We start from the raw sequence: 12,572 nt of genomic DNA, 5'->3' as shown, positions 1-12,572 counted from the left end.
CATTGGTTGTGTATCTGAGTCATCTTCGAATCTTCCCTCCTATTGGTCTAACCGTTCTCTATGCCCGCCCCATAGTCCCGCGAAGATCCTTGGGAACTCCGTTTCCGGGTGCACGTGATCTCTTGCCGCGCGGCCTTGGGACCGGCTGGTCGTGCTGCTGGTGAGTCGGGGAGAGATTCCTTGGAAATGGAGGTGGGGGGCGTCTTGGGGGCCGAGAGGCCCACGCAGGCCGCAGGCTCAGGCCTCCCCCAGCCGCCAAGGTTGATTCTCCTTCACTCCCCAGGCCGGGTGGCGTGCTAGGCCCAGACGGCCCTCAGCCCTAGGACCGGGGTGGGGTGGGGCTAGGGGCGTTGTGTGAAAATGGCATTTTTATGGGTGAAAACGTTTTACAGATAAAGACGCCGAGCCCCGAAAGGGTGAAGTGACTTGGCCAGACGCACACAGCTTGTAAGCAGACGGAGCCTCTGACGCTACAGCCGAGTAAATTTCCCACTTTAACTCGGGTAAGTGCAGATAATCAAGTAATTGCTCTTTTTGATCTTCCCTTGCCCCCTTCCCTTTTCCTTAGTTTGTGGTGTAGTATTATTAGATTGTGAGTTCATTTTTCTTCTTGTGCTTTAGTTTCCACGTTTGTAATTAAGCACGCAAAAATACATTAAACGCTTTTTTTTTACGGCCGACTCTGTTCTAGATCCTGAGGTACAGAGACAAAAAAAGTGCCTAGATTTTAGAATTTTTAGAATTTAGATATAACCGGCGGGACATTACCTTGGGTGTCCCAGAAGTCTTAGTGTGTTTTTAGACGTGGTTCTTGAAGAACAAATATAAAGTAAATTTAAGGTAATTGATGGGAGGAAATAGACTTCTGTAAAGGTGGTGGTGCCCCTGAGGCCTGGAAGAAAGTAGGGATTCTGTGAAGGGGGAGGTGAGGAGTGAGTACATGCCAGGGGTGTTGGGCTACCATTGCTATATGAGACTGGGAAAGGGTTCATGGAGGCAACAGAGATCACTTTGGCAGGATTTTGGAAGGGGGGGGAAGAGGGATGAGTATAACCAGGGAATATAGTGAGGCTGAAGGCTTAGGTTGTGAAGGTAGTTGAGCCTGGAAACAACAGGGAGTGAGAACCACTAGAATTTGAATAGGGCAGTGAAATGGTCAGATGAGGAAAATCAATTTTACAACCCTGTGAATGAATGAGCAAAGAAGGGAGCAAAGAAAGTAATAATAGTAATGATAATAAGCCTTTATGTAGCACTTTAAAGGAACATTTAGGTGATGCAGTGGATAGAGTGCTGGACCTGAAGTTAGAAAGACTCATTTACCTTAGTTCGGATCTGGTCTCATCAGACACTTAGTAGCTGTGTGACCCTGGGCAAGTCACTTAACCCTGTTTGCTTCCATTCCTCATCTGTAAAAATGAGCTGGAGAAGGAAATGGCAGACCTCTCTGCAGATGGGGTCACAAAGAGGCAGACGCAACTGCACAACGACATAGCACTTTAAAGTTTGTAAAAATTTATGTTTGATTCTTTACCATTTAGAGGTTATTGCAATGATTTAGGTCAAAGATGATGGCTTGAATTAAGGTGAAGCCTGTGTGAGAAGAGAGGTGGGGACATACAAGAGATGTTTTGGAGGTAGAAACAGACTTCACTTGTGATTTTATTTAAGAGGTGAGGGAAAGTAAAGAGTTGAGGGCTAGGTCAAGGTTGTAATCCTGGGAGCCTTGAAGAATGGTTGTGCCATCCACAGAAATAGGGAAGTTATCAGAAGGTTGGGAGATTTAGGTTTAATATTTTTGTTTTAGATCTGTCTGGCTTCTGTAGGACACCCATTGCAAAATATGCAAAGGGAGGTAGGTAATCTGGTACTGGCTCTAAGGTCCAGAGGCTAGCTCTGGTTAAATTGATCTGAATTATCTGCATAGAGGTACTAATTAGACCCATGACAGATGAGGTCACCAAGAGGGGCATGGAGAGAGAAGAGGGCTCAGGAGTATGCAGTAGAAGAGTGGTCAGCAATGTCAAATGCAGTTGAGAGGTCAGGAAGGATGAGAACTGAGAAAACTATCAAATTTGGCAACGGTACTTTTGGAGAGATCACTTTCCATTGAGTGAGGTTGAAGTCATTGTGAGTTTTTTCTGGAATGTGGGGATGAGAAAGGGAGAAGAAAGGATGATAGGTTTTTCTGTTGGTTTGTTTTTGTTTTTTTGGAGGAGGTAGGTGGTAGGGTCTAGTGAACCTTTTATAAGAATGTAAAAACTTGAGCATATTTGATAGCTTCAGTGAAGTAGTCACCGGATAGGACTAGGAAAAGATTACAGAGGGGCACTCTTCTGAAGAAGGGAGGGAATTCAGTCAAGGGCCCACACAGAGGGATTGGCCTTGGCAAGAAGGCCACTATTTCATTAAATAATGGGAGAAAAGGAGTGGGAGATGATGTTGGGGGATTTTGAGCATGAAGAAAAGGGGAAAAGAGGGAGCTCATGTCCAGTGGCCTCAGGTTTCTAGGTAAGAGGTGTAGTTCATAGCTAAGAGGGTTAGGGGAGCAGGAAGTGAGAGCAGATTTAGGAGAGAAGGGTTAGAGTGGCCTCTGTGGGGAGTGAAATGAAGAGTCATTTAGGGAGGTGCATAAAGCTTTAGAATGAGCAAGCTGAAAATAGGAAATAAAGAAGAATTTTTAGAACCTCCTGTATTTGTTGTATATTTGCAAAACAGGATTTAAAGAAATGAATTCCTTTCCTCAGGTTCAGTGTAACCATGGCTCGTGGTCCCAAGAAGCATCTGAAGCGTGTAGCAGCTCCAAAGCATTGGATGCTGGATAAATTAACAGGAGTTTTTGCTCCAAGACCATCCACAGGTCCCCACAAGCTGAGGGAATGTCTGCCTCTCATCATCTTCCTGAGAAACAGACTCAAGTATGCCCTGACTGGAGATGAAGTAAAGAAGATCTGCATGCAGCGATTCATCAAGATTGATGGCAAGGTCCGCACTGATATTACATACCCTGCTGGCTTTATGGATGTCATTAGCATTGAGAAGACGGGTGAACATTTCCGTCTGGTTTATGATACAAAGGGCCGCTTTGCTGTTCATCGTATTACAGCTGAGGAGGCTAAATATAAATTGTGCAAAGTTAGAAAAATCTTTGTGGGTACAAAAGGTATTCCGCATCTGGTCACCCATGATGCCCGTACTATCCGTTACCCAGATCCTCTCATCAAAGTGAATGATACAGTTCAAATTGATTTAGAAGCAGGCAAGATCACTGATTTTATCAAGTTTGATACTGGTAACCTGTGTATGGTGACCGGTGGGGCTAATTTGGGTCGAATTGGTGTGATCACAAACAGGGAGAAACATCCTGGCTCTTTTGATGTTGTCCATGTAAAAGATGCCAATGGCAATAGTTTTGCCACTAGGCTCTCCAACATTTTTGTTATTGGTAAAGGTAATAAGCCTTGGATCTCTCTTCCCCGAGGAAAGGGTATCCGCCTTACAATTGCTGAAGAAAGAGACAAGAGATTGGCAGCTAAGCAGAGCAGTGGCTAAATGATTGCAGATAAGAATTTGTGGGGTATCAATCAAATTGAGATGTTACAATTTTTAACAAAAGTAATTACCCTACAAAAATATAAAATACGTGAAATAAGAAATAGGTAGCTTAAACAACTCAGTCTTATCAAGTGAAATGCCTTTCTCTTCTTGAATTAGGGTACTGTGGGTATGATGTTGCATAAAATGTTGGAAGATGTTATCTGTACTGGTTTTGCTTAACAACTTTTCTTTGTTAAATGGGACGGCTCACTGACTGGAAGATGGGGAGAGGACATATCCCAAAGTGGCTGATGTGAAAACAAAAGATAACAATAAAAGTTCAAGAAAAAAGGTTTGGACTGTTTTTAATTAAGCACCTGCACATTACATCTTTTGATCATAGTACATATTACAGATGATCTGAAACTGAGAGGTTAAATGGTTTTGTATAATCTCAGGAGTTGGAAGAGGCCTGAGAGCCAACCATCTAGTGCAATATCTGAACAGTAATCTGCTATGGTATGCCAGATAAATGGTTCTTCAGTGAGGAGTTCCTAGGCCTTGTGGACTAGGGCATGGTTGCCAGGTCTAAAGTCTTAAGCATATGTGGTCTGTCCATCTTTGTGGGATTGAGGCTATGAAGCTGGTAACCTGCCTTTTTAAAATACCAACCTTTGTCCTTGGGGAATAGCATTCATGTTGATGTCTTCTTGAATACCTTGGCTTTCCAGTTCATTCACTGCAACTCCCATGATTTATAACTCAGTATGACAGCTACCCACTGGGATAGTTGTTATGTCTTCATACTGCCAGTCCACTCTCCCCATCCTCATTGTGGCTTTAGGTCAACTAGAATTTAAGTACCTAATGGAACCTACAGACCTCTAGCTAATAGGTTTAAAGAATGACTTCCATAATCTGCCTGCTTAATTTCAAGTTTCACTCTAGCATCTGAAAGGTAGAGATTAGACAACATTAAGACACGTCCTGCTCTATCCCCTATCATTATTCTTCCTAGATAACCTGCCTTAGTTATGATACAGTCTCATATTAAGATGCATCAGCATAGCTCCTGCTCCTATCACGGGTTAGCTTCACTCAGGTTTTATTTATTTTAGGGTTCATGTCTAGGTTCCATGGTCCTTTATCTTTGATGTTAGCTGTAATTGTCCCTCGTTTTCATTTTTCACTTCTCTGAACTAAGGTAATCAATCATGGATATGAATACTGAAAAGGATCAGGGTGGGGCGGGGGTACGGGAACAGCTTTCAGTCTAACAAAGTGCATGTTTTTCCATATCCAGAATCATCGGAAGCCATATTAGCTTCTTGGTCACTGTAATAGAATTCCCTCCGTCATATTTCACCATCACTTAGAATTGCCTCCATCATCTTTTTGATTTTGAAATCCCCCTCTTTGTATCTCTTCTGTTTTACTTATTCTTTATGCCTGTCTTATCAACCTTTAAACTCTTCCCTCTACCATTCTGCTTTAGTCCATCTGTCTTCAAACTTTTTTGATCACATCAAATTTTTGACCATGCTCCCCTAGTATGTATATAAATTATATTTGTAATTCTGTACTGTAATATGTAAAATACTCTATAAAATGGAAATTTAAGAGGATGAGATAAAGATGAAATAATTGCTCCTAGAATCAATAAAGAGCTATTGGAATTATTAAGTAGGAGTCCTGAAATGCATGGTCAGACATGCATTTTAGGAAAATTACTTCGCAGATGTAAAGATTGTGAGTAGGGAAGAGACTTGAGCCAAGAAGATGAGTTAGGTGGTTAATAATATAGGAGAGAGTATGAGGGCTTAAACAAGGGTGATGACTTTAAGGAGAAGGGGATAGATGCTGCACATATCTTGGGGGCAGCTAGGTAACAGGCCTGGACTCAAGAAGGCCTGAATTCGAAAATGGCCGCAGATACTTAATAACTGACCTTAGCAAGCTAGTTAATTTCTGCCTGTTTCTTCATCCGAACAATAGGCATGATAAGGAGTTGTGATTGTATTCTTAAGGTGCTTAACTCAGTGTCTGACACAGGTGCTTTATAAGTGACTATTAGCTATTAACTATTGTGATAGTGATAACTGAGTGTGAATATGAGTAAGAAGGACAATGAGGTTTTGAACTTGCGGGACTGGAAGGATAGTAGTTAATGCCCTTGACAGTAATAAGAAAGTTGAGAAAAGGACTGGGTTTAGGGGAAAAATAATGTAATGAGATCAGTGATGCAAATCCAAACCCATACCTGCCTGCTTCTGTGCAACTCATTTTGTTCACTCAAATAAAAAGAGGATGGGGACATATTTTCTCAACTGTACCTGCACATCTGTTGCTGTGGAAAGGAGCAAAAGTTGGGAGACTGAGGTGGGGATGGTGGTGCTGGTGGTGGCAGTGGCTGCGTTTTTGTCATGAATTGAAGACTTGGAGAATGAAGATAGGTGCCTTTGTGTTGGAGGCAAGCCCTATGAATGGATGTTGGGGAAGGTAATGTGCAACACATCTTATCCTCTGGTCATACTCCCTTTCTGGTCAGACCACAGTTCCTTCTTTAGAGATCATTTTCTTAAATGCCATCCTCACTGCTCAATTTGGACACAGTTACTGCATTCATAAATCACTTTTCCTGAGCCTCTGAATGCCCTTTGTTCCTTAAGTTATTTAAGACTTATAGTCTGCTATCCTAAATCACTCTTAAGATTAAATGAAAAACCATTTATTAAGTACTCAGACAAGTCCTATGTTAAGCAGTGACATAGTGACAGTTTCCTGCTCTCAAAGAGCTCACAGCTCCCATATTAACATTGCTGGAGATGATCATACAACCATGTCAACTGGTACAGCTATATATTTGACTTCAGCTGGGCCACTCACCACAATAATGCTTTTTCCTCTATCAGCTATCCTGGTTTCTTCATAGATGGTTCTAAATTTCTTCTCAAAATCCCTAGTTCACCCCCAGTCCCTTGCAGTCGAGGCTCTCACTTAACTTTCCTGAGGTAATCCAGACTATCTGTTATGAGCTTCCTTATTAGTACCTCAAATCCCTTTTACATTATTCTTTCATTCGCTCCTTTAATTCCAGTCTGAAGAAAAAGTAGGTCTTAGTGCCAAGGCCAACCCCCCTCTTCCTGTCCTGAATCCCATCTCTTCCTGTTTGATCTGAGACCTTTTCCCTTTGGTGAGATCCAGGATGTTCTCTTGGTTGAGCTAAGTCTTCTCACTCTCAATGGTAGAGCTTCGTTCTGTATTGTCTGGTGTGTGTATGTATGCACACATATATACACATACATATCCTATATATACCTTCTCTTATTTCTGTTTTGCTATGATTTGCATAAATGAATTTTTTGCTATTCAAAAACAAAATAGAAAATCTTTCAAATCAACCCAGACCAGATCTTTGTTTTCTCCTTTCTTGCTGTCTACAAACATAGCCAGATTTTCTCCATCCTTAACTTTCTCTTGACTGTCATTTCTTCAAGCTGTTCTATTTGTCATCCTTCTTAAAACCAGACACCAAGAAAATTACTTTTGCTGTTTCCACTTCCTAATAATAACATTTATATAGCACTTTAAGATTTGCAAAGTACTTTACAAATATATTCTCATTGCAAATCACTCCCATTTTACAGATGAGGAAATTGAGACAGACCGGGTAAGTTTCTTTCCTTAGGTCACAACTAGAAAGTGACTGAGGCGGAATTGAGACTTGGGGCTTCCTGCTCTATCCACTGAGCCACCTTGCTGTTTCTTAATTTTCCACAGTTTGACTTCCAACCCTTATTCAATCAAAACTGCTTTCTCAAAAGTTACCAATAATCTTTTAATTGCCAAATCTAATGGACTTTTCTCATCCTTGACCTCTCTGTCCACTTTCTTCTTGATACCCTTTTCTCTCTAGGTTTGTATGAGGCTACTCCTGATTCTCCTACCTATTTGACTACTTGGTTTTCCTGCTGGATTTTCATTTAGGTCACTTTTGCTGACTATGGGTGTTGCATAGGGTTCTCTTTTGGGCTCTCTTGTCTTTTCCTTATACACTATTTCACTTGGTGATCTCATCAGCTCCCATGGGTTTGATGATTATTCGATGATAATTCACAAGTCTGTATATCCAACCCTAACCTCTAAAATGAACTGGAGAAGGAAATGGCAAAACATTTCAGTAGCTTTGCCAAGAAAATCTCAAATAGGGTCATAAAGAGTTGGACATGATTGGAAAATGACTGAACAACAACTTTCCAGTCTCTTAATTTTACCTTTCAGTCTTTCTATCTAGGCAATATTCTCAACATAATCTCCCACAGGTCCAGGACTAACAATGTCATTCCCCTGCTCAAAAATCTTCCCTTTAGGACAGGAATTCTTAACCTGTAGTCTGTGAACTTTTAATAGATTTTTTGATAACTATTTCAATGTAATTAGTTGTCTTTGTAATTCTGTTTTATAGATGTTTATAATAAATATACAAAAATAAACAAGTTCAAGTTTTTGATATTTGGGTCAGGGGAGCTCAGAAAAAGCCTCTTATAGAAGGTAGTACTTGAGTTAAGATTTGTCTGTGGGCCTGCCTTGTCCCCAGCATGTCACTCTCTTTTCTGTTCTCTACTCCTCTCCCACTTTAACATACTTCTATCCTATCATGCCTAACTCAACCCAGTGATTATGAATGCTTAATTGCCATTGTTGAAGCCTCCTTCTTCATCCTCCAAAGATTGCTTCCTCATTCTCATCCTTCATAACCCAGCCCCCTCAACTTGCCACTCTAAAGCTGCTCAACCCTTCCACTGTGCTTTTTGGAATCTTTGCTCTATAAGCAACAAACTAGATTTCATCTTAAAACTTTTATTTTTTTGCTTCCTTCATCTTTTCACACTCACTGAAACCTAACACCCTCCTGATGACACAACTTGCCTGGTTTCCTTTCTAGCAATAGTTGTACTTTCACTTATTCACCTAGATTCCTTGGTCACTCACAGGTGAGGGAGCTGGATTACTCCTTGCTCTGCATTGCCATGCTTAGGGTCTTCCTACCATCAATCAGTACCTTCTACTTTGAGATTCATTTAGTATGGGTTTAATTACCTTATCAGGTTTCGGTAGCTATTTTTGCCAGACTTCTATGATAGTCTCCTTCCTCAATGAGTTCAGTGTCTAATGTACAGTCTTTCTCTTCTCCTTAACTTCTACTCTCATACTAGGAACTTCAGCAAATATATTGACACTCTCTTGAATACCTAACCTTCCAATTCCTCATCTTACTAATTTTCTGGGACCTATTCTTCCACCCTGCTGCACACTGATTATACGGAGATGGTCATACCCTTGATCTTGCTGTCACCCAGAGATGTTCCACATCCGTGCTCATGTCTCTGACATTCCTTTATCTGATCATAATCTATTGTCATTCCACTTCTCCCTCTGCCTAACAGATCCAAACCCTGTTCTTCATCCTTGCTGTGACCTTTAGTATCTTTTTTTCCCCCAGGCCATTACTCCTACTCTTTTTTTCCAGTTCAGTTTTACACATCTGCACTACCTTTATTCCTATTCATGTTCTGCTGAAGGAAGCTGGAATATTATGTAATATGCTGATGAGGTCCACAACAGGTTTATGTTGTATGATCTTACCTGGGTCCTCACTACAGCAGGACACTCCTCTTATACTTCCACAATTAATTTACTATCCCATTTACCACAGTGACTTTTCCAAATCTTTTCATTCCTTTTCAAGCTTCCAACAGTTCTCCTTCCCCTACCCTGAGAACCTACTTCACCTGAGTACCTTGCTTTATATTCCACTGAAAAAAGTTGAGACAATTTGCAGAGTGCTCTCTTTTCTTCTTCCTCATCTTACTTCACTCAGTTGCCTTCTGCCACTTCTCATTCACTTGTTTCACAGAAGAGGTGGCATTTCTCTTTGCCGATGCAAAGCCCTCTGTATGCACAAGTGATCCCATTCTATTCTGTCCTCTTCAGCAGACTGACCCTTTTGTCTCTACTCTCTTGCAGTCTGTGAACTTAAATCTCTTGCCTATGTCTCCAATACCATACTCGATCTATATATCCCTGCTAGCTATTGTCTGATATCTCTTCTCCCTTTTGTAGTGAAACTCCTTGAGAAGGTTATCTACACTCAGCTATCAAATTGATTTTCCTAAATTTCAGATCTTACCACATCACTCCCTATTCAATAAATTTCAATGGCTCCCTGTAATTCCTAGGATCAAATATAAAATCCTCTTGTTTTCAAAGCCCTTTTTAACCTGGGTCTTTCCTACCCTTCTAGTCTTCTTACACATTATTCTGGGGCAGCTAGATGGTGCAGTGGATAGAGCACCAGTGCAGGAGTCAGGAGGACCTGAGTTCATATCTCACCTCAGACACTTGACACTCACTAGCTGTGTGACATTGGGCAAGTCAGTCAACCCCAACTGCCTCATCTTGGGTCATCTCCAGTCATTCTGATGAATATCTGGTCACTGGGTTCAGATGGCTCTGGGGGAGAAGTGAGGCTAGTGACCTGCACAGCCCTCTCTCACTCAAAACAAAGTCAAGTGCAAGTCATGTCATTACTTCTCTGATGGCATGATCTTCTTTGGCAACGAAGGACGAACACACACACACACACACACACACACACACACACACACACATATTATTCCCCTCCTTGTAATCAGCAATTTAGTGACATTGGTCTCATTGCTATTCCTCACACATGGCGCTCTATCTCTCAACCTCTAGAGTTTTCATTGGCTGTCCCCCATGCCTGGAATTCTACCTCTTCTCATTTCTGCCTTTTGGTTTACTTCAAGTCTCAGCTAAAATCCAACCTTCTACAGGAAGGTTTTTCTTGTCTTTCTTAACATTAATGCCTTCCTGCTGAGACTACTCACCCCACCCCCATTTATATTTTCTGTATCTTGTTTGTACATAGTTATTTGAATGTTGTTTCCCCCAGTAGACTGTGATCTCCTTGATAGCAAAGACTTTTCTTTTTGTCTTTATATCCTCAGCTCTTGGCACAGAGCCTGGCACAAAATAGGCACCTTATTGACTGACTGACTTTGAAGGAAGCTAGGATTCTAAGAGTGGGCAGTGTGGCACGGTAAGAAAACCACTGACTCTGGAGTGGTAGAGCTTAACTTTGAGTCCAAGCTTTGCCACTTACTACAAGGGTGACGTTGGTTCACACTTCACCTGTGCCTCCTGCAGTATCAACTCATCTCCATGGGGTTCTGTTTCCTTAAGTGTAAAATTAAGGGAATTGGTCTAGGATAATAGATTTAGAGCTAGGAGGGATCCTAGAGACATCTAATTGGAATGAAGAAATTGGGACCCAAAGAGATTAAATGACTTTCCCAATGTATCACTGAGAATAAGTAACAGAACTGGGACTAGAGTCCAGATTTGATTCCAAATCCAATACTTTTGCTGTCAACTCAAAGTAGAGGTGAGGAGAAACGCATTTCAAGTCTAAGAGATTCATAGGCATGAAAACAGGAAATGGATAGCCATATGTGAGAAACAGCAAAGAGGGGCATTTTGGCTGGATCTGCTTGAAGGGCAGTCATGTATTTTCGGGCTGGAGCCAGGGGTTTTAAATATCAGAGGAGTTTGTATTTGAGTCCAGAGTCAATAGGAGTCATTAATATTTATTGAGTATGTAGTAGTGACCTGGTCAGACATGTAGTTGAGCAAAATCACTTTAGCATCTATGTGGAGGAAGGAATGTAGATAGGAGAGACTTGAGATTGGGGTTAATTCAGAAGTTATTGAAATTAGGCAAGAGATTATGAAGGTCTGAGCTATGGTGGTGGCTGTGTAATTGGAGAGAGAGGGATGCATAGGAGAGATGTTGTGGAGGTAAAACTAACAAGAGATTTGGCATCTCCCTGTATGTGCATAGTGAGGGAGAGTGAATAGTCAGGGACAACACTGGGAATGTGAACCTGGGTTATTGGAAGGGTGGTGGTATCTTTGACAGAGTTAGAAAGTTGGGAAAAGGAGTGGATTTGGGCAAAAGGATAATGGATTTTGTTTTTGGAAAGGTTGAGTTTGAGACAGCTATGTGAGATACAGTTTGAAGTGTCTAATAGACAGCTGTAGATGTGGGACTAAAGCTCAGAAGAGAGACTGGTGTTGGATTTGTAATTTTGGGGGTCCTCTGCAGTAGACATAATAATTAAGCATCCTTTCTGTTTCATCTATAAGTGTTGTCAGGATAATATTTACTTTGATCTCATGCTAAGCTTCCTGGAGACCTGTTTTCCCCTTTATTGCTATTTTCCTCTGTAATTTTTTGCTGATGCATTTGTATTCTAAACTAGTGTTGCTGTTTTCTGTCAGTATTTTGCATGGCTGAGATATTTAATGGCTAAGGTAGTATTTGATGGCTAATTTAGGGGGTAGTTACTTTTCTGTAAGAATTCTAGGGTATGACACTAGACAAAAAAAGAAAAAAATAGACTAGTGGACCTTACTAGAGATTTCAGAAACAGATCCAAACATATGTAATGTTAATAAATGATAAATGTAATTATATTTAAATGGGGAAAGGAACCATTGCATTATATTGGAAAAAATTGGTAGCATTATGGAGTTAAATATTTTAAATTAATAACTCATTTAAGTTCATACTTCTACTTCCATGGAAGAAGATTGGGGGAGGAGCATAAGAAGAAAGTACAAGTCAAATAAAAAGGAGAAGAGAATTATGTAGATGACTTAGACTAATGAAGTAGTTGAGAATTTGGGAAAGAGAAATTAGGCAAAACTTGAAAATAATTGAGAAAAATTTAAAGGATAATCTTTAGTTCCAGATATTGGTCCAAATGCTACTTTTAGACTTTAAAAGAAGTAGGGTCAAGGATAATTGAAGAAAATATAAAAGGATTATTTGGATTGAGGAAAATAGAACCTGAAGAGGTAGGCTCAAGAAGCATAAGGAGAAGATTGTTGGCAAGACAAAATAAGGCAAATAAGAAAAGGTAAATTGAATAGAGGGTTAAGCAAATTGA

At 40.7% G+C, this 12,572-nt stretch overlaps 1 protein-coding gene across 1 annotated transcript; it reads left to right on the top strand.

Moving 5' to 3' along the window:
- Window positions 1-28: 28 nt before the first annotated feature.
- On the top strand, window positions 29-3,814 carry LOC140505488 (small ribosomal subunit protein eS4). The gene is made up of 3 exons (XM_072611509.1): window positions 29-160; window positions 393-503; window positions 2,748-3,814. The coding sequence occupies exon 3, from the start codon at window positions 2,761-2,763 to the stop codon at window positions 3,550-3,552; it is 792 nt and encodes a 263-aa protein (XP_072467610.1). The 5' UTR covers window positions 29-160; window positions 393-503; window positions 2,748-2,760; the 3' UTR covers window positions 3,553-3,814.
- The last annotated feature ends 8,758 nt before the right edge of the window (window positions 3,815-12,572 follow it).

Source organism: Notamacropus eugenii, chromosome 5, assembly GCF_028372415.1.
Source record: "Notamacropus eugenii isolate mMacEug1 chromosome 5, mMacEug1.pri_v2, whole genome shotgun sequence".
NCBI classification, from domain to species: Eukaryota; Metazoa; Chordata; class Mammalia; order Diprotodontia; family Macropodidae; genus Notamacropus; species Notamacropus eugenii.
Note: the sequence above shows the minus strand (reverse complement) of the source record. Positions and strands in the feature narration are given on the sequence as shown.

Bases quoted from the DNA above. Each gene is read 5' to 3' on its own strand.
- LOC140505488 (XM_072611509.1), top strand. From the start codon at position 2,761: ATGGCTCGTGGTCCCAAGAAGCATCTGAAGCGTGTAGCAGCTCCAAAG.